The sequence below is a fragment of the Dipteris shenzhenensis genome, chromosome 30 (assembly GCF_047967505.1).
Source record: "Dipteris shenzhenensis isolate YYH24624 ecotype China chromosome 30, Dip_SZ_1.0, whole genome shotgun sequence".
Classification (NCBI taxonomy): domain Eukaryota; kingdom Viridiplantae; phylum Streptophyta; class Polypodiopsida; order Gleicheniales; family Dipteridaceae; genus Dipteris; species Dipteris shenzhenensis.
In genome coordinates this window covers 46867996-46891311 of record NC_141625.1, presented here as the reverse complement: position 1 = coordinate 46891311, position 23316 = coordinate 46867996, and the positions used below count along the sequence as shown (strand labels likewise).

General features: G+C 42.7%; 1 protein-coding gene across 1 annotated transcript in view; it reads left to right on the top strand.

Moving 5' to 3' along the window:
* The window catches only part of LOC147882227 (prolyl oligopeptidase family protein), a 75381-nt gene extending 59260 nt beyond the window's left edge, over positions 1-16121 (top strand). Inside the window, exon 5 of the mRNA XM_087401725.1 lies at positions 15118-16121. Coding sequence (XP_087257851.1) covers positions 15118-15669 — 552 coding nt within the window. The 3' untranslated portion in view covers positions 15670-16121. The remainder of the gene's footprint in view (positions 1-15117) is intronic.
* The last annotated feature ends 7195 nt before the right edge of the window (positions 16122-23316 follow it).

The following is a 23316-nucleotide window of genomic DNA, read 5'->3' as shown; positions in this document are numbered from 1 at the left end:
CCTGGCACAGCCTGGAGGACTTGGAAACAGAATCACAATTTGCAGAAGACACCCTTGGCAGAAATCGCAATCTGCAACAGGCTCTGGATCTGGTGCGTTTTCCTCTGGCAGGCCTTAGGTGCACTGGTATAGGCCCTGGCTAGTGACGATTTCCTCTGGCAGGCTCCAGAACTTCTTGGTAATATGTGATTTTGCTCTAGCAGCACGTGGTAGGCTCTGGTAGCTCACAACTGATGATCTGGCTCCTTCTCGAACTGATTTGGCCAACTGAACCCAAAATAAGAGCTCTGGGTCCTTTTGTAGTCCTGTGCTAAAGTTAGCAGTTTTTAATTGCACCACCCTTTTGGCCCCCCTGTTGCACACTTTGGACCTAGGAATTAATTGTCTAGTAAATGGGCAGTGCAAAGACTGTCAATGGCAGCATAAGCTCTGGTATCATATATGGATGTGTTGTTGCACTTCTCCTCGCTCAGTAACATCCCTACATAGTCAAGGAAGTCCATGTCATCGTCAAGGTGAAGTATACGTACAATCTCACTGAATTGTTCAGGGGGTAAGCTCCTCTTAAAATTGCCTACTTATCTTCGTCCTCGACCTGTGCTCCAAGATCACTCTATTGACTCAACAAAGCTTGCATCCTGTTCAGGAACATCCCAAATGTGAACAATCTCACTGAATTGTTCAGGGGGTAAGCTCCTCTTAAAATTGCCTACTTATCTTCGTCCTCGACCTGTGCTCCAAGATCACTCTATTGCCTCAACATAGCTTGCATCCTGTTCAGGAACATCCCAACTGTCTCGGATTCATTCTTCTGGAGATCAAATAGATCTTGCTTGAGATTTGATTTCGAGTGCTTCATGCGAACTCCAAATGGAATTTCAAGTGTCTGCCAATTCTTTGTTGCCGTGGCTTTTACATCAAGATGGTGAAATTACTCATGTCCTAAAGCTCAACCCATTTAGCCAATTGCCTTCTCATCCTTTGCCTCCCACACTGGAATCTTCTCAGCATCGTGGGAACGTTCTTTTGGCTTCTTCTCTGTACCAGCAACTATATGCTAGAGTCCTTTTTGCATGAATAGTAGTCGCGTAGCCAGTTGCTAAGATGTGAAATTCTTACCATTGAATGTCACTTAAACTTCACAGTTCTTGTCCTTCTTTGATGCATCCATCACCAAGACCTCAAAGGATTTAAAAGAACATGAAAACAGGCTTCAGCAAGCATGTCCAGTGACGTCTTTTCCCTTCTGGAGCTCGTACTTCTTGGTTTTCGAAGATCACAAGGAATCACTAGAATCTTTTTCTTAGCAAAGGTTACAGTGACTGAGTCGTTTCACACATATAGTGAAGGAATAGGAAGTGAGTGAGAGCAAGAGAGATTTAGAGAGCAGGAAGCTTGGAAGCTGAAAAACGTAGTTGCAATAGAATAGAGTATGAGAGTACAACTCAAAGTGAGAAAAGATAAGGTTTTGTCCTAGTGACAAAACCTTAGTAGTCACTAACCATAGTTAGTGAACTAACTGCGGTTAGGGGGAAAAACCTCTTAAAGAGGAAAAAGTGCCCCTAACTAGCTTATTATATTACATTGGTCACTGCTGAATTATATCTATCATTCTAACACCCCCCTGCAGTGCCAATGTCATGTACAAGGCTGATCAATCACCAAACGGATATAAGTTCAGGGCACTGCGAAATGCCTCAAACTTTTCACGTGGTAGTGCTTTGGTGAAAATATCTGCAACATTGTCATGTGTGGACACAAAGATCATACTGATCTCTCCTGCATGCAACTTCTCTCTGACGTAGTGATAGTGAACCTCAATGTGCTTCGTGCGAGCATGAAACACTGGATTCTTTGCCACTGCAATGGCACTCTGACTATTAGTGAGAATTGGAGAAGGACCCTCCAAAGACAGATGAAGATCAGCAAATAAACGTCTCAGCCAGACACATTCAACTGTTGCTGTGAAAGCTGCCGTGTACTCAGCTTCACATGATGAGGTAGCCACTGTAGATTGTTTCTTGCTCAGCCATGAAATGCAAGACTTACCCAAAAAGAAACAATTGCCACTAGTGGACTGCCTAGTGTCATAATCACCAGCCCAATCTGAATCACTGTAGGCATGCATCTGCAAGTCATCCCCCCTGGGAAATAGTAAGCCAAAAGACTTGGTGCCCTGCAAATAACGGAAGATGCGCTTAACTGCCTGCCAATGCATAGTTTTTGGGCTGTGCATGTACCTGCTCACCTGAGATACTGCAAATTGAATATCAGGTCTAGTGTTGCAGAGATATATGAGGCATCCAACAGCTTGACTGTAAAGTGTGGCATCAACTGATTCTCCTGCAGCATGCATTGTGAGTTTCAGCCCCGGTTCCATAGGAGTAGATATGGGCTTACACTCTTGCATGTTAAATCTGTCCAAGAGTTTCTGAACATACTTGGACTGAGACATAACAGTGCCACGTCTCTCATGAGAGAACTGGATTCCCAAATAAAAGTGAAGCAGCCCCAAATCTGACATGTCAAAGTTGGTCTGCAAATCAGCTTTGAAATCTGCAATTTTTTCTTCATTGGACCCTGTGAGCAGTAAGTCATCGACATAAAGAAGGATGACTAATATTTCCCCCCCATCCATCTTGATGTAGAGGGTGCTCTCAGTAGGACTATTGTGCAGCCCCTTGCTGGTCAAAAAGGCATGTATTTTAGCATACCATGCACGAGGGGCCTGTTTCAGCCCATATAAAGCTTTATTGAGTTTGCATACTTGAAGTGCATTTGCTGTAATTTCAAAGCCCGGAGGTTGTTTGACATACACCTCTTCCAGCAAGTCCCCATTTAAGAAGGCTGTTTTTATGTCCAACTGATGAACATTCCACTCAAAATGGGCAGCCATTGCAATTACTGATCGGATGGTGGTCATCCGGGATGTAGGAGCAAATGTCTCCTCATAATCTATGCCCTTTTTCTGAGCATAGCCCTTAGCAACCAGCCTGGCCTTATATCTGTCAATGGAGCCATCTGGCTTCCGTTTGACTTTAAATACCCATCGTGTGCCAATAGCATGTTTACCCTGTGGCAAGTCCACAACATCCCAAGTCTGATTTTTTGCAATGGACTGCAACTCATCGTGCATGGCATTCATCCAATGCACATTACCTTTTGCTTCTTCAAATGTGGCAGGCTCCTCCTCATCAAGGAGAGTACCTGCATATGCTGATTCCACTGAATTAGCACCTTCCATGTGCCTTGCTGCACTGCGAGTCCTGCCAGGTAACGGAGCATCAAGTTTACTCTCCCTGAGAGTCTGTAACAGCCAGTTTGGGACTGTTTTTGCTGCATGTATGTCTGCAATTTCTTGCTGCACCACTTGTTCCACTGCCTGTGGAGGAGGCAAGACATCGTGTGGCGGAACTGAAGCATTTGAAGGTTGCTGTAAATTCTGATTTGGATCAGAAAAATCAGCAGGGGAACCCAAAGCAATGGGTAGCAACCCTTGAAAGACATCCTCTGAAGATGAAGGCATTTGAAATTCAGCCTGAGTGTGAGCTGAATTTTCAGAAAATATCACATCTCTACTTACAATGATTTTGCGTGTAGCAGGATTATAGAGACGATATCCCTTGCTTTCTGCACTGTATCCAACAAATATGCATTTGATGGCTTTATCTGACAATTTGTGCCTAAATTCAACTGGCACATGTGCATAGGCAAGGCATCCAAAGACTCGGAAGTGATCCACTGAAGGCTTCCTGTCATTCCAGACCTCAAAAGGAGTTTTTGTTTTTAAAGCCTTAGTGGGAGCCCTGTTCAAAATGTAATTGGCACACATCAAACCCTCAAGCCAAAATTTATGAGGCATGTGTTTGCTTTTCAGCATACATCTGTCCATTTCCATGAGGGTTCTATTTTTCCTCTCAGCTTTGCCATTTTTTTTGAGGGGTCAGCCTGACAGTGAGCTGATGCACAATACCCTTTTGCTTGAGAAAAGCGTCAAATTCTGCAGATAGGTATTCCCTACCTCTATCCGTGCGTAATGTCTGTATCCTGAGTCCGGTTTCATTTTCAACCATGGCTGAAAAGTGTTTAAATACCATGAACACTTCAGATTTCTTTTTCAGCCCATAAACCCAAGTAAAATTGGAGTAGTCATCAATAAATGTGACAAAGTAGAGATGACCACCCAATGACGGAGTCCCTTCTTGAAGGGGAATCTATGCATCTTACCTAAAATGCACCCTTCACAGGCATGTGGAGGAGGTATCTCAAGAGGTGGCAATGCATCAACCATTGAAAATTTCTGAAGTGTCATTAAGCTGTTGTAATGCATGTGGCCATATCTGGCATGCCATAATTCTGCATTTTGCATGGCAGCTGTAGGAGTAGAAACTGCCAGAGCATGGGCTGCTCTTTTCTCAAAAATATCAAGCTGAAAAAGCCCACGCAGCAGAGTACCAGATAACATTAAGGCATAGTTAGCTTCCCTGTCTCGGACAGCACATTTGTCATCCTCAAAGATGACCTGAAATCCCCCTCTGTTAAGAGTGGACACTGAAAGGAGATTTTTGGTTATGCCAGGCACATATAAGACATCAGAAAGTCTGAAAATTGAGCCATCAATTGCAGTGAGCTCAACTTCTCCTGTGCCACGTACTGAATATGAGGAGTTGTTTGCACAAGTGACTTTCTTACCAACAGGAGGTGGATGCAAGGAAGTAAAAAGACACTTCCTAGAAGTGATGTGTTTGGATGCACCGCTATCAAAATACCATGTGTTCAGTGTTTCATTAACACTGAAAGCAGATGCATCTGTAGAAGAGTCAAAGCTGCAAGTCAAAAAAGCATATGTATCATCACTGCAAGAGGCTGTACTATCCCGAGCATCTGGAACAGCCAACCTAGAATCTGAAATGCAAGATAAAAAGGCATAATCTTGACCAACAAAGTTGGCTGTAGCATCCCCACTATCAGATGCACAAGGGGCTGAATCTGAAACAGCCATTCCTGAGCTGTTTTTCTTTTCTTTTGCAATCCTTTTCCTGCATTCTGCTATGTGATGACCTGGCTTTTTGCAGTAGTGACAAAAACCCTTCTTTTTGGGCTTACTTGCATCACTTTTAGCCTTTTGTGAAGGCTGTCCTGACCCACTGGAAGGCTGATTTGCTGCTGTCTTTGCCTGTCCCTTTGTTTTTGATTTAAATTTTGAGAGCATGGCTTGTTCACCTGCACGTGAAGCCAAATTTTTCCTGGTCTGCTCTTCCTGAAGCAGAAGTCCTATCAACTCATGAAAAGTGAGAGGATTTGCACCCCCCCTCAATGATAAATTCAGCGAAGTGTGAAAGCTGAGATAAGACTCAGGAAGAGAATTCAGAGTGGGTGTAATCATCTCTGAATCAGGAATAATTTCATCTATGTTTAACAATTGCTCTCTGAGATCCTGTAGCTTTGTGAGGTGGATTGACATGGAGTCACCCTCCTCCATATGTGTATTGCTCAACTCTCTTTTTAAGAAAGATACCCTGGCATCATTCCGTGCTGCATACATGCTTTTCAAAATATCCCACGCTGCCTTGGAGGTCTTACACGACCGGATATGCGGAATGATTGATCTTTTCACTGAAAGAGAGATGCATGACAAGGCTAAGGCATCCCGTGAATCCCATCTTTTCTGCTCTGGAGTATTGACTGTAGCTGCACCAACTTGTCCTGCAGCTGCACCCTGTGCACGACCTCTTCCACCTCCTTGCTGAGGAGGGGTAGCAGATGCAATATCTGCTGGTCGGATTTCATCCCCATTGACATAATCCCATAAATTGCGAGAAATCAGAATATTACGTACCATGAAACTCCAGAGGGAGTAGTTGGTACCATCCAACTTGTCTTCCTGTGAAAGACCACCGAACTGGAACTCATTCTGATTTTGATGGGCCATATCTGAGAAAGAGATTGAAGCAGATACAAAGCTGAATTCCCTTACTGGGAATAAAATGCATAACTCCCAAAAAACACAGCCAAGCACGGGCTGTATATGCAACTTAGATTTCTGTACTTGAGCTGTCAGAAATCTGTCCAAGCATCAAACACTCTCCAAAATCTGCCAAAAGTGTTCCAAACACTCCAAGAAAGGCAGTATGTACTGAATACTCCAAAAAATGCTCTCTCAACACAAAAGCCCCAATTTGTGGCTAGAAATTGCAGCCAGAAAGGGGCAAAATTACTAAAAACCCCAAATCTGCAATTTTTAAACAAAAGCCCCAAATTTCAGACTAGATCTGTAATTTTGCTCCACATGTAGCTCCAAAATTGCACAATGATTGCAATGGCTGCAATATGCAAAATGCCCCAAATATACTCCAAAACAACTGCACCAAACTGTAGTTTTCTGCAAGATGAGCCTGTCAAAGAACACCCGTGGCTGAAAGCAACCGGTGTAGATCTGCAAGTACAGACTGTACGAACTGTACGGTAAGTGTGGAACAGACCGTACGGTACGGGAAGCAGGAGCTGTACGAGACTGTACGGTTAACCGTACAGTCTGGCGACGATGTACGGCTCTGAAGTACGGAGCTGTACGGCAACCTTGTACGGCTTCCTGCGCAGGTACGGCGAACAGATACGGGAGCTGTACGAAAAGCAGGTACGGATATTGTACAGCGAGCAGGTACGGGGACAGAACGCTGTACGGAGGCAGACGGCGACACGTACGGAACTGTACGGCGACGATGTACGGCCATCGATGTACGGTGATCGGGTCTGTACGGCGCAACTGTACGACAGGATCCCGTACAGTTGTACGGACTGTACGGACCTGATGATGCAGGCTGTAGCTGAAGCTGGACGGGGAGATTGGAGCTGAATGGAGCAGGGAGCACGGAGCTCTTGAACCTGCTCTGATACCAAATGAAGGAATAGGAAGTGAGTGAGAGCAAGAGAGATTTAGAGAGCAGGAAGCTTGGAAGCTGAAAAACGTAGTTGCAATAGAATAGAGTATGAGAGTACAACTCAAAGTGAGAAAAGATAAGGTTTTGTCCTAGTGACAAAACCTTAGTAGTCACTAACCATAGTTAGTGAACTAACTGCGGTTAGGGGGAAAAACCTCTTAAAGAGGGAAAAGTGCCCCTAACTAGCTTATTATATTACATTGGTCACTGCTGAATTATATCTATAATTCTAACATATAGATCCTCTCAAGGATTTTCAAACCTCTACAACCGGCTTATGCAGATTTCCACAACAGAGAAGCTTATTCTCTACTCTCTGACTATACACATAGGAAGCTCACAAGATCGCGTGCTGCTCTGATACCACTGTTGGTAAATCAGAGATGCAAGATGATCTCACTAAAAGAGAACACAAACTCACAGAGAGGAGACATGATAATAGACTGCATGAAATGTAAAGAAAACACTTCGTAATGAACCTTCAACCTCTCAGAAATCTTCACTCAATCACTAATGGTTGCCCCATCCCTATGGGGCTTGTTGCAACCTTACAAAAAACTTCTACATCGGCCAACCACAAAGGCTCAACTCATATGACACACACACACACACTTTTTTTTTCAGTGAAAGCTTTGATTGAATATATTACAAGAATAGTCACCTCAAACAAGAGGCACTAGAAAATACATCTACTGAAGATCTCAGTATAAGCTAAATATACATCATGATCTATTTGGCGAGTCTGCAAGCAATCAAAGAAAGATTGCTGCTGCAGAGAGAATGCTTAAAGAAAGCAAACAAAGAAAAATTGGGATTACTAAAGACTTTACAATTGCGGTCTGTCCATAAAGTCCAAAGTGCCCAATAGCGAGCCGAAACAAAGAAAAGATGAAACTCCGGTCGCTATGGATGAAAACCAAAGAGCCATAAAGACGGGAATCTCGCTCGTAGCCTCTTCCGAAGAGAATTCAGAAACTATTGAGAAGATGGGCAATGTTGTAATAAATGAGGCATAGTCTCCTGAGAAATCAGACACCGACGACATAAAGCAGGAGCAATGTGCCTACGGGCCAGCAACTGTCCCAGATAGAAAAATTTCCAGAAGCACTCGCCATAAAAAAACCTGTTGCCGAAGTGGAACCTTGTATGCCTAGAGTTGCCGTAGTCTTTTCCTCCACAACGTAGTTGGCCGATGCATTTGCCAAAGAGAATTACTCCTTTTTGAAACCCAAGGTTGAGGCAAAATGATTTTGTATAATGCAGACACAGTAATCTGAGATAGCCTTAAAGGACGTGAGGAGGACCCAAGGAAGTCAATGTTGAATCCTCTAATCGATCCTGGAGCTCCAAAGGGGGAATCGGAACCAAAGGCGAAAGCATACAAGTGATTTGTTGCCACAAAGTACGATAATGAGAACCCAAACCATATTGTGTGGCTGCCAGAGAAAAGGGAAGCATAGAGCCATCATCATGAATAACATGAGCAAGAGTATTGATCGCTTTAAAAGAAATAAAGTAAGAATGGCAAGGTTCCTGTAAAGCAAGCGGAGGCTGAAAAACTTTGGACCAGTGAGACCTTTCAGCCCACAAAGAATTACCCATCAGAGATTGTCGACCATGCCATTCCAGGTGAGACAGAATATGCTTCCAGTCAAGAAGCAAGTTGGAGACCATAGGGCAGCCATGCAAAGTGCCATCAATGCACCCAAACAAGAAATCCCATCGAGTGGGTTGCCAATGACCAAAAGCAGGAGTACTGATATGTGTGACCAGAGATTGAATCATGAGAGCCCAGGGCTGATTACCTTTCAGAAATTGTAGCAACATTTTCCCCCTGTGAGCAAGGATGTGCACCTAGATATTAGTGATATTCACACACACTTTTTTTTTTTTTTTTTTGAGAAGAAATATTTTATTGCTGTAAAATAATTACTTTCATAGTTACTTCAAAAGTGGAGTAACTACTACTCAACTGAAAATCTCAGTATAAGCTGTATATACATCATGATCAATCAAATGAGTCTGAAAGGAATCATAAAACGATTGCTGCAGAGATCGTTTGAAAAAAACAAAAGATCGAAAAGTAGGATCACTAAAAGCTCTATGATTGCGGTCCATCCATAGAGTCCACAGTGCCCAGTAGCGCACCCAAACAAAAAATAAATCAAAACCCTGTCTAGCTGGATGAAAACCAAACAACTAGAAGAACCTGCCAAATGTGACAGTAGGAAATCGCGCTTGAAGCCCCTGTCGGATGAGGGCGAGGAAATCAGTAGTGTGTGGACAATGCCAGAAGATGTGAAGCACAGATTCAGCAGAGTGTAGACATCTGTGGCAACCAGCCGGAGCAATATGTCTATGCGCGAGTAACTGGCCAGATGGAAAAATGCCAAGTAGGACTCGCCAAAGGAAAAGCTGTTATCGAAGAGGGACTTTATAATGCCAAAGGAGACGCAGCCGCTTTCGCCACCACTTTAGTGGGCGATCCATATGCCAAACAGAATTTGCTTTATTAGAAATCCAAGGCGGAAGTAATAACACTTTATACAAAGAAGGCACTATGATATGTGAGAGCTTCAAAGGACGGGCTGAAGGGGAAGAAGAATGTAGAGTCCAATCCTCAAGCCTATTCTCAAGTTCCAAACGAGGTACCGGCAAGAACGGTTGAAGCATTTCTGAAATTTGATGCCATAAAGGACGATAATGAGCTCCCAAACCATATTTGCTAGTAGCCATAGAAAAAGATAAAAGAGTGCCATCATCCTGAAGTAGATCCGCCACAGAAGAAATGCCTTTGAAAGATAGAAAATAAGAACGCCTGGGTTCTTGTATAGCCAAAGGAGGGTGGAATACTTTGGACCAATAAATATTCTCAGCCTTCAAGGAATTTCCCGACAAAGAATCCCTACCATTCCATTACAAGTGGGATAAAATATGCTTCCAATCAAGAAGCAAACGAGTGACAAAAGGGCAACCTCTGATCTTGCCTTGAATAGAGCCAAATAGGAAATCCCACTGTGTAGGCTGCCACATGCCCAAAAGCAGAAGTATGAATATGCAACAAAAGAGAGCGGATCATGAAAGCCCAAGGCTGATCCTCTTGCATAAACTGCAACATCATTTTCCCCCTGTGAGCAAGTATATGCATTTGAATATTGAGTATGTTCAGACCCCCGTGCAAGTTTGGAGAGCAGAGATGATGCATGGTGTCAGAGTTGGTCATCCCATCCTCGATGTCAATGGCTACCGCATGAGCAGCACTGAACATTTCATAGCTGCTAATCTTTTTCATATCCTTGCAGATTTTCTTTCTTAGTCCTGCAATGAACTAGGCCGTGAGGTACTTTGCATTGGGGCGTGGGTTACATTTGGCGATTAATCTTTTCATCTTACGTAGGTACGTGCATACATCTTCTCGATGGCCTTGTTCGATCTTGCTTTTGAACACCAGAAAATCTCCATGATAGCAGACATAAAGGAAACCAGATCTGCCTTAGTGACATGATGAGAGGCAGATAGAATTGTATGTATGCTATCAAAATGGATTGCGTTATTCGCAAACGAACATGTAATGGCCAAGTTGCAAGCTTCCAATATTCAAGTTTTGCCCTCAACTTTGTGAGCACCCAATCAGTTTGTTGAGAACGAGTGAGCCCCCAACCTAGAGAGGATAGCCAAGATGTCGAATCAATTGAGAAGTTGGAACAATTTCCCCAGGCCACAAAAGACTATGCCAGTCTTTAGCATGCAACGGCAATAATTTTGATTTCTGACAATTGACACGAAGACCAGCAGCCAAACCATATGTAGAAAGAGCCTGCATAATCATGGAGAGATCACTCTGAGTATTTTTCGGGGTGAAGAAAGAATCATCAGCATATGCTTGAGCGATCATGCTACAGCTGCTAGGAATTTCCAATCCGTGTAACATGCTAGTTTCCAAAAGGTGGTCCATGTATTGAAGCATTGGATGAGTGGCTATGGCAAAAAGTAAAGCACTGAGGGGACATCCTTGCCGAACAAAACAACCAAGAGTCCAGGTTGAAGAAATATCCCCTGATAGTATGCAGGCAGCTTTACTATCTTGATATAGCCAATTGATAACTTGCTGCATTTTTTTGCCAAATCCCAGTGCCTGCATAGTTGATGAAATAAAGTCCCACTTAACAGTATCAAAAGCTTTGGCAATATCAACTTGCAATAGCAAAACATCCTGCTGCATATATTTGGCATATTCGATTCCAACATAAGCATTAGCAATGTTATCTGTGATATGCCTATGAGGAACAAAACCATATTGTGCAGGATGCAACCCATTATGTAAATAGCCTTTTAGCCGATTAACAATCATTTTGGTAGTAACTTTGTAAATGACTGGCATAAGCGTGATAGGTCTCCAATCAGCCAAAGATTCACAAATTTGATTTTTTGGAAGGAGTTTAACAAGACCTCTCTTCCATGTGTCTGGCATTTTCTGATTTTGCCAAGCAGAATTCACCATATGCAGCAATGTATGCTTGAAAAGAGGCCAATATTCTAGAAAAAACTCAACTATAAGACCATCCCATCCTGGAGATTTCCATCTACCACAGGATTTGATTGCATTTGACAAAGGGTTCCTCTGATATTCACACTAGCACGTCTGCAAGCAATCAAAGAAAGATTGCTGCAAAGAACGCTTAAAAAAGCCAAACAAGGAGAATATAGGATCACTAAAGTCTCACACACACACACACACACACACCGGATGGCGACATACCCCCATGACTAAGAGCTGAAGAAGACCGCCTCTTTCATGTGCTTGCCAACAGCATGCTCCAACCATCGTCGCCCATCCCTCTGAGGATGCCAGAAGTCAAGGAGGTCGACCCTCATCAACCATTTGGAGAAGATGAATGCGGGCGGCTCACTCCATGCATTACCTACGTAGCTCTTTGCATGCCAGCTCGCCACGTGGCTATCTAAAGCTTCACCATGCAAAATACGTTCACCAACTAGCCCTAATCACCTTAACACCACAACTAACCACATGAGGATGAGCACAAACTCCCAACAACTACCAACAGATTCATTGAAATACCCAAGCAATGGGTGAGAGCATAGCGAGTCTGCCTGAAACCTTGGGAACATGAACTTGAACTGCAAGCATCCACTGTGGACCACTCTGCCAACTAAGCTTCCCCAAACACAGATTACAACCAAGAGCAAGCATATATGAACTCTTTACCAGTCCGCAAGCTTAGACCAGGCTCATTTGCCCCATGCTCCAGCCCTGATGGGCTCTGCCTTCACCAAGCAAATTAGAAGCATCCAATCTGTCCCCAACATTTGCATAAAAACACTAGAGCTGTTACTAGCAATCCATTATGGATCACACAGTTCCGTTGCCTGGCAGCAAATGCACACAAGACCAACGATGTGCTCAAAGTCCTAAATAAAGGCATAGGAGATTACTGATAACTTTGGGGCCATCAACCCAACTCATGTACGAGCTTATGTAACTTAGCAGAGAGGAATAACAACTCCACTTTGCCATATTAACTGCATCTATCATGCAGCTTCCTCGTGTCCAGAGTCCCTTCAGTATAGCTCACAGCCAGAAGCAAAACCATTATCTGTGAGCTACCAAGCTTAACAAGGGTGTCCCAAAAACACAGCTCACACAAGAAGCAAACCTTGTGTAACTAACTAGACCCTCTCAGACAGCCTCCGAGACCACTCTGCCAACTAAGCTTCCCCATATGGATCACACAGTTCCATTGCCTGGCAGCAAATGCACACAAGACCAACGATGTGCTCAAAGTCCTAAATAAAGGCATAGGAGATAACTGATAACTTTGGGGGCCATCAACCCAACTCATGCATGAGCTTATGCAACTTAACAGAGAGGACTAACACCTCCACTTTGCCATATTAACTGCATTTACCATACAGCTTCCTCTTGTCCAGAGTCCCTTCAGGATAGCTCACAGACATAGCTCACAGACAGAAGCAAAACCATTATCTGTGAGCTACCCAGCTGAACAAGGGCGCCCCAAAAACACAGCTCACACAGGAAGCAAAGCCTGTGCGACTAACCAGACCCTCTCAGACAGCCTCTGGCATCTGACGAGCCCTGAACCAAAGCAGGTCCATTTAGGTCCATACTACTAGCCGTACTTAAGCCTTGCATCCACTGTGGACCTTCTGTGCCCAGATGTATGTTGTCCGTACGCAGTAGATACGTATATCCCATGGTCAGCCGTGCAGTACCCGTACAGGGACCTTCAGTAGCTCGTAGCCAACTGTACACGAAACATGAGCTCCCGTGCATAGTCCGTACACCCGTACACAGACCATACGCTGGTCTCCCGTACAGTCTTTCAACCACACTCTGCACAGTCCGCACCCCACAGGCCGTACACTATTCCATACAGGCTGCCCAGATGCTTCCATAGGCCGTCCACACACAAAGCGTGCACACTGCGTTTTGTATGAATTGATCCGCATTTGGATGTGGAATTAGAGTCTTCCACCACCCTCTTCGCTCAACATCTATGGGTCCCATCCTTCCAGACTACAAGCCAAGAAATAGATGCTTGCAGCTTTACTCCATAACCTCGTCCCATACCTTAAAGATATTTGTTCGTTGGGACGTGGTTTCTTCCAAGTGGTATTTAATTCTCTAGAGGCTGCGAGCGATGTGCTAAAAGCAAGCCCATTGCAATTGGTCTCTAGGAGGATTTTTTTGGAATGTTTCATGCTGCACTTTGACTTCGAAGAAGAGGATAGCCAGGTCATTTTTGCCCCTAGGCCTTCTATGTGGTCAACTCAAATGACCAACTAAAGGTACATTTGCCCCTTACCCCTTCTACGGGGACCATTCCAATGACCAACTTTGGAACCTTAGGGCTTTTTGCCCCCCTCTTTGGACCCAACCACAATTTTACCCCCAAGGCATTAATTGCTAGGGATTCTAGCACACCAAGCAACCCATGACCTTGCTCCTTGATTTCCCAGGGTCCTGCCCACATGCATGCACCAGAAGTCACGACATCTGGTGGGCAGTACAGCAGCAGGTCCAAAATGTCTGCAACTGGTACGGCTACTAGAGAAGCATCTGGAGGCTGCAGCAGGGAGGCGCCTGCAGAAGGCAGCAGGTGTAGGGCCAGCAAAAGATGCCTGCAGGGGATCTTATATAGGCCCCAGATCTGGGTCTGTAGAGCAGGAATACCACAGACTGGTTCTTGCCCAGTCTGTGGGCAGTCGGCTGGCTCAGAGACCAGTCGGCCAGTCTGTGAGCAATCAGCCAGGTCTGTGGGGCTATCCAGGCCTATTAATAGGCCCCCATTGTGGGGCAGACATTGATTCGGCAGTCCAAGCCTGCAGGTCACATTTCAGGGTGAGGAGCAGAGGGATCAAGGTATCCACACCTGCAGTTCGTGCAGGGAAGAAGTCCCAGACATCTAGAGCACACCTTGGTGCAGACCTACACAATGTAGTAGAGCATAAGGTGGTGCGACAGAGGGAGCTTCATCTGCAGAAAACTCGTGAGTAGATTTTGCGCAAGTGCTGAACTTAGAGCAGCTAATGAAGTCCATTGGGGACATGTGGTGATCTAGAGAAAGTCTGCAGCGGAGGGATCAGCAAACAGAGCCTGTTCTTGGTGGCTTACCTGTTTGCTGATGGGGTTGTCACAGTTTTACTTCCAGTTCTATTGTGTTGACTTTTGTGTACCCCATGCCCACTTTCCCTTGCAGTGCAGTCATTACTTGAGGTAGCTTCTCCGTTGCATTTCCTCTCACTTCATTTTAAGCTCTATATTCTCTCCTTGCAATCCATGTTTCCTTGTCAAGACAGCCCCTCAGTTGGTGAGTCTCATCTGGATTGGTTTTGTAGGTCCTTGCATATGGAGTGGTGCTTTTTTAACGGTTATTTGTTGGTCTCGGGGTGCACATCATTTTGTCTATGATTGTCCTGTTACTATATTTGCAGTTATTCTCCTCTGATTTTTGCCTCGGACATATTTTCTGCATTTTGATGTCTTAATGCTTGGTCTTGAGGATGTTCTCTCTTAACTATGCCACATTTTAAGCTTATGCAAATGCATAGCTTGTGTTGTTGAGCTGGTTTAATACAAGGATGGCAATGATTTAATGTCATATTATTGACTTATTTTTTCAACAATTTACTGTAGCTTGATAATAGGGGTACAGCGCGACGAGGAATAAAGTTTGAAAGTCCATTGAAGTACAATGTTGGGTACGTAGATGTGGAAGATCAAGAAATGGGCGTTCAGTGGCTAATTCAACAGGGATTGGCTATTCCAAGTAGAGTTGGTTTGTATGGATGGAGTTATGGTGGATATTGTGCAGCAATGTGCTTGGCTCGCTATCCTGACTCATTCAAATGTGCTGTGGCTGGTGCCCCGGTTACATCATGGGATGGATATGACACTTTTTATACAGAAAAATATATGGGTATGCCTGCAAGCAATTCTAGAATATACGAAAACAGCTCAGTAATGCATCATGTTCCCAGGATAAAAGGGAAGCTGTTACTTGTCCATGGAATGATAGATGAAAACGTTCATTTCAGACACACAGCACGACTGATAAATGCTTTTATAGCAGCAGGGAAGGAATATGAGCTCCTGGTTTTTCCGGATGAGAGACACATGCCCCGGCGACTGAGAGATCGAATGTACATGGAAGAGCGTATATGTGAGTTTATAGATAGGAACTTATGAGAAGCACGGATCTTCAAGATCTATTTGTGCATTTTGTGCACTCTTGATTCTTGGGTATGCTGAAGGTGCATATTTGTTTCAATATATGCTTATCAATTTTAGTATTCCTGTATAAAAGGGTTTTACTTGTTTAGCAAGGCATGAGACCAATGGAACTTTTTCCCTCCAGCCCAATTCATGTGTCTGTAATTAAGTTAGGATGTGAGTATTGTTGCTATGATGTTAGTCTCAGAAAGCTCTACCCCGATGTTACTATTGATTTTTGCTTATTTCAAAAGCAGGCTAACTCACTGTATGTATAGAATTTGTGTTCAAGCAAGGTGCTGTTACTTAGCCTTGTCATTTCAAAAGCAGGCCAACTCACTGTATGTATAGAATTTGTGTTCAAGCAAGGTGCTGCTACTTAGCCTTGTCTGTAAAGATCTTGAATAATGGAAATTGGTTCTGCACAATGTCAAGTATCGTGCATGCAGTGCACTGGGCAAAAGTGCAGACAAGCAATTGCTTGACCTCCTCAGAGTTTCCGTTTACAAATCCTTAGCAGTGTACAAGCATGTCTATTGCTTAAAAATGTATCCAGGGCTTCCTAGAAGAGACTAGTTTTACTGGAATGATGATCATTGGGTAGTTTTGTGAAAAGGAGGTGGATATATTTTTATTCTTTACTTCTGTGAAATCGGGTTTATCTTTTGGATCTTTTCAGTATGTTTTAGAACAAGCGTTGAGTTCAAGAGGAGCTTGAGAATCACTACCATGTACGAAACTTTTTTTTGTGTGATTCAAAACTTTTTTTTGTGTGATAGTGATTGTATTAGTTAAAGTTATCATGGTTTTGATTTTGTACATAGGATTGAGTCATCATGAAGAATTGCTCACTAGACTCTGACGATGTCTGCATATGTGCCATAATGAATTTATGTAGCACCATCTTTTTTCCCATCAGGGTAGGGGTAGTTCTCATAGTCCTTGTCAATTCCCTCTGGTAGCTCAGCTCTTTTGTTCATGTCTTAATATCCTCTCTCTCTCTCTCTCTCTCTCTTTCTCTCTCTCTCTCTCTCTCTCTCTCGTCATATTGGATCTAATTCATTGTTTGGTATGCTAAGTTTTGAGCACAATTAATTCATTTAAATACAGTTAACTTCGTGAAGATCATACTTCACTTATAATGAATACATAAAGTATCATCGTGCACATTTCTATGTACGACTCAAGAGTTCATGAACGATACCTTCACTAGCCCTTGATGATGTCTGCATATTTTTGTTGTAATGAATGAATATAGCAACATCCTTTTGGATGAGTCCCTATCCATGTAAGACCTCTCGCAAAGCATAGCATCCAACTAGAGAGGACACGTCCTTAGATAATAGATGATAGATTGTAGCCAAACGTTTGGTTAACCTCGTAGTCGTAGACAATGTCACCATAAAAAGTGTTTTGCATAGGTAAAATGCTTCAAAGCATTTGTAAACTTTTTGCTAAAATCGCGAAATGACGCCCCGGTCGAAACGTCTAGGTTACAAAAATTGCAGCGCCCATTTTTTCCTCAATCTTGCCAGTCTGTTTGCCGCCACTCTTCCCTTGCTCCACCTTCTAGCTAGCAGCTCCCTTGTGCATTTGGCATCTCCCTTTCTGTCCTAAGTCCCCACCAACATTGCAATAGCTTGCTAATGTTCACATTGGGGATTTTGGAAGTTGGGGCTGGTGGTTCTACAGTCAGCTACTTCTCAGTTGTAGTGTCTCCATTTGGGCCTATCCCTCTGTTGCTTCCTCCTCCTTGCATCAGGCTGAAAGTGGCAGCTCTCCTTGCTTCTATGTTGATCCCATATCTTGATTTTCGAGTTCTCAACCTTTGCTTGCTCAAGGTGGGATGTATGGCAAGGTACCTCTTCATAAAGAAATATGGCACATTTGGCATGAAAAAGATGTTATGCAAGTATCGCGCAGAAACATTAATTGGATCAGCTCTTGGAGTTTGAGCACTTTTTGTATGGGAGGGAGGCCACGTATAAAGAGTTGCCATGCCATTCCGGATGGGATCTTCTTGGCACATGTAAGTACCTTGGCAATGTATGCTGAGATTCGATCTCTCCATCCCACAGTAATGGATTAGATTCTTTAGGCTAGGATGTTGTAGTAGGAGGAGGGCATAGCAACAACCATCACATCATCCCATTCAGATATCGGGGAGGTGGAGGGTTTGGGTGTGACACATTCTTAGCAGAAGAGGCATGGTGATACTACATCCGCATCGACATCACAATTACATGAGGGTACCTAGACTAACCCTCTATATGCATCCACTCCATTGGCATCCATATCTCTTTAGTTCCTGCACACGGCCTCCTGCCAAGAGGCCACATGGGCCAACCATTGTGACTTGGAGAGAAGTGACTTCTACCCATTGCTCAAGCACCATCTTAAAGCAAGAGGTTGAAATTCGAAGAGGAGTATTTCTATTCTTGCAATATTCCCTTTAATGTTGCAAGGACTCTGGCCTACAAGAAAGTTTACCATGCATTTGTTGTTGCTTCTAAAGCAGGAGTATCATATGTGGCACCTGCTAGTTCTGAGACTCTGCACCGCACATCAAAAGAAGTAGGTGGTATTGATTAAGAAAGACATTGAAAGACTCATGGAGACTTGCGATTGATATGGATGCACCATGGTCTGTGGTGGATGGATTAACATTGACACTTGTGTGGGAAGCATCTTCTCGCGGCTGATCGATGCTTCACATTTCAGCCTTCAAATCATAGAAGAGTGGATATGGGGTCATATTGAGGCGGCCATTAAGGAGGTTGGTGAAGATTGTGGTGCAAGTTGTCACCGACAACGGCAAGAGAATGGACAGTCTCCTTGAGAAGAAGTATCCCAAGATTGTGTGGAGCCCTTGTGCTTCACACTCTCTTGATTTGATGATGGAGGATATAAGAAAGCTGGTGTGGGTGTCTATTCACCCATGCGATATTTTTGTATGGAAGTCATTCCCCTTCTCAGTTCTAACAGCCGCATATGACAAATAGACGGGTTTTTCATACTAACGGATATCCTGTATTCGGGGGAAGTGACTAATATATCTGCTACTAAGATTAAGGAATGGATGTATGTCTCTGAGAGACACAGGAAAACCAAAATGCTCCACCTGAGTCGAATGTTCATGTTTGATTAGAAGGAATAGAGTCTCAACGTTCTGAATGGTAGTAATATATGATGACGAAGCAAAGATGTGAATGCACTTGCACTATCGGATTAATACAGTATCAGATAGAACACGCTTGCATGAGCATATGCCTTCCTACGTGAATGTAGTAGCAAATATAGTTAATGTATACACTGGTAGCTTCTAAACGAACCGATTATGTGACCAGAATAGATTGGACGCCAAGCATATATGCTGCTGGTCTCTACAGTGAGCCTAGTGAAACATGAGCATGAATACTTGCTTTGGCTAACCAGGAAGGAGCAATGAAGGGCCTAGGAGCTAGCGAGCTCACCTCCTTATGAGCAGTTTGTACCATAGATCGCGATATATTTATTGTTCATGCAGAAATAAGCCAACCCATGGCATCTCTTCTCTATCGACCGTACATATAGGGCGTTCGCTTGAGCATGATACTATGTATAAATGATCGTGACGATGGCTCACGAAGGGCATAGCTCTAGCAAGTTTTTTTGTGTGACTAGAAAGCTCGGATCTGACAATAAAATAGTTACTGTGCTTTCCTCTATTAGTTGTTAACACAGTCTCCATGGAAGATTAGGAATTGATTGTCACTTTGTATTTCATTTTAGACACACCTTACAATATTTCTCTATATAGTAATGAAGTCGTAGATTTCTAATGTCGTAGCATATAGTGTGCTACACTAGCTCACAGTTTGGAAGAAACGGAATGATTATGTGAACGGTTTAAGAGAAGGCCCCCGGTTGGGAGAAGGACCAGTTCAACATATAGTATATTGTAATCAGAAACTAATATACGATGAATTTGACTGGTTTTAATCAGTTCTTTAGAACAAGTTCATTGATACCAATAGTATGCATATGTGGGAGAATGTATTGTGATATTCATGCCCATATACTTGGTATATGTTGTATTACTGGATACTTTGGTATTTCTTTAGATACCACAAGTTAAAACAAAAATTTGTCATATTAAGGAACATTCCCTAAAAATCAGGTTTGATTGGCCCAGAAGGGTTTGTATATACAGTAGATTTAAACTGAAATTAGAAGCATTCATAATAAAATTTCTGAAGTTATAACTAAATACATTTATCCCCCTTGAGTTTTTGAAGTACTCAATATATGTATTTTGGAAAACCCCAAAGAAAGAGGTATTGTTAACATGCTAATAATTTTCATGATGAGCGGTTCCACCAAATATCTTTATTACCATTTTGTGAATACTTTTTGTACCATTTACTGAATATTTTTGGAGGTTTAAGTGCCAGATAGGTGAATGGTAGCAAATAAAGTTAAGGGACATGGATAACAATTGTGTGCCGGCATGGAGGCTTGCAGTCCCACAGTTAAAGGTCCTCGTTCTAACTTGTCCTTTATGTGGATGGATGTAGGTGAGTTGGCACACTTCTCAACCAGATTTGCTGATGAAGGTTTTTGAAGATTACACTGGCACACTATACATTACATGCGGAATGGATAGATGCATATAATCATCCTATAGTATTAGCTGCTTTTTTGCTTACAACTTTTGGCTAATACTAAGAATTTTTGGAGTAGATTTTCCTTTGTATGGGTATACCATAAACATGGAATTTTGAGACAACTCTAGTGATCTCTAGTTACTACTGTTATTATGCAAGTTTTTGGCAGAACAATAATTTATGCCACCTTCTGTTAGAATTGGTAGTATGGGAATTTTGGAAAAAAAGGAGGAATGCTAATGACTGATATGGGACACCTTGTATTCACTTTCCAACTTATATTCAGTTGATTGTATCACGGAAACCTTATTTTCTGCAATGCCAATATAATTACCTATAGTATTTTCTGATCCATTTATGTGGGAAACAGTAAGACTTAGAAGTTAAGGGACTTTGGAAAATTTCATGGGAGATGCATGTGATTTTTGCAATTACAAACAATAGATTTGAGATTGTTTAATGAACTTAAGGAATGAATGAATGAAAGGCATTGGATTGAGATATGAGAAAGAAAGTAGAAGAAATGTAGGTTGAAATACACACTAGCTTAACCATTGTGAGGTAAGAAAAATCTCATGACTAATGGTTGGACTTGGCTTTGATTAACAGGCCTCTTTGTGGCACAAGGATTTGATGGCTCTCGGGTATGTGGATCCGCTGCTTGCCCCATCACTTGGATGCCAAGCCATTATGACTATGCTAAATAAAAGAGTCCATGACAGAATCGTTGCCATAGATATGCAGGAAATCAAAGAACACTGTGAGTCAAATAAACTGCTAGTTATGCAATTGTCCATCAATGATTGGTGCAGAATTTTAGTAATTGGTAAGGGCAATACATAAAAAATTTTGGAGGTTATCAATCAGTTATCTCTATCTTTGGACCAATTAATGGAGGAGGATAATGTTGCTTTGGTACAATTTGCAGAGAAGTCTCCTGATACAATGAGGAACCTCTTCATGTATTCTAATCTCCCTCCCCCAGCGGGGCCTTTGTCCCCTGAAAGTTTGGGTCTGAAATGCTTTTCTTTACTAGAAGGGTCCTCTTCCAGCACAACACAGCATAGTTTTTATGATCTTGAGGGTTTATCAGAAGATGTACAAGAGAAAATATTCTTAGATCAACTTATGTCTACTGCAATCACTACAAAAAAGAGCTCTACATACATATACTAATCCTTATTTCCCTCCACGGGTGTTGGAAGCTGAATTGTTGGCATATGATAACAAAGTTTGGGAATTGCATGATATGAATTTATTAGCACCGTTTGCACCAGATATGTGGGTTTTTCTAGTCGATCTTGTTGAATCATCTAAAACAACAAAAAGGCAAGCACAGAGCTTCAATTTTAGCATCACACATAACCACCCTCTTTCCAACTTCTGCCCAATGTCAGCATTTGCTACAGGCAGGTGCCCTTCCCCCGTGGGTGTTTTTGGGAGGCGTAAGAGCCAGATATCAAAAACAGAAAGGAGGATCGTAAGTACCTAAATGATATCTTCAATGTTGGAAGACCTTATATTAAGCACAGATGTTTAGAGGAAAAGATGGATTGTAGAGCACAACCATTATTATATGACCATGAGATTTGGTATATGCTGCACAATTTACCGGCATTCTTTCCAAACAAAGTGTTCGGCCTTGGCTGTGCGGCGATTTCCTCCAGCTTTCTTGCGGGATCTTTTGCTGTTTTTCAACTTTGGAGGTTCAACTGTGGGAAGCTCGACTGCCATTAGGGCATGCAGAATGGCTAAGTCATTGTCAAAGACTTGATCTTCAAATTGAGCATTCTCAGCATCAGTTTCAAGGTCCCAAGGAAAATATGAGTCATTATTGGTATGGGTACCTTCTTCAGGCTCATTATTCCACTCGAGGTCAACCATAAAGAATGGCACCTCTAGATCGATTGGTTCTTCATGTGTGAGTGGCAGATCTACCTGTATGACCTTAACATCTATCTACGAGAAGATGGGGTCTAATGAATGGTAGTTGTCAATGGTTGCCAATGTTTGTATCCAATATTGACATTGCTTTGTGTATCGCCCGCTATGGCATGCTGTTGCAGGAGAGCTGATTTGCTTGAGATCGTTGGAACAATTGGTTTTAGTGCACTGTCCCCACATTCACCCTGACTACGGTGTCGTGATTTTGGATTGTCAGTCGATCAGTTCCCCAATCATGGAGGACTGATGCTTCACGTAACCAAGGACGTCCCAGCAAGAGATAGGATTTCTTGGGGAGATCCAAGGTTGTGAATTGAAGGGAAAAGCGCACTCCTGTGACTTTTGTTGACACTCCATTCGCTATTCCCAAGGGTTTTACCCATGAATCATCGGCAAGGCATATGTTTAAATTAGCCATTTTCATTTACACTTGCTCCACTATCCACTATGGCTTGGATTTCATCATATGCCTTATGGATCAAATGCAGTGATGTTGGTATGTCATCTCTCTCACCCATCTGCACAAGGATATCTTCTATGTCTTCATTAGGTGGAGGGGGATTTGCGAGTTCAATCCAGGCTTTGAAACTCTCCCAAAGATTGGGATAATTCCATAATAGGATTCCAATGGGAATTAACATAGGGCAACTTAGAATGCTAGAGAATGCAGCTCCTTCAAGTTGGCGTAGTGGTACATTATGTTGCAGATTTTATTGTTGGAATAGAGGCTTAAGTAAAAGCTGCCTTCAACTCTTTTCTTTTATTCATGAAGGCATGTATGATATATTGCCATTCATTGATTGATTTTAGCACAATTGATATAGGGAAATGAAAATACTAATTTTTTTGGTTTTTTGATTTATGAAGGCTAGTGATATGGTTATGTTCTGCAAGGCTTCTCTCATATTCCATTACATGAGGGAACTGGTTTTATTAGCTGTGAAGAATTTGGAGAAGAACCCCCTTGCTCATTATTACCCCAACCATTGCCAAGAGTGATGTCATATGGGGAACTCATGCTACGGTCCCCGGA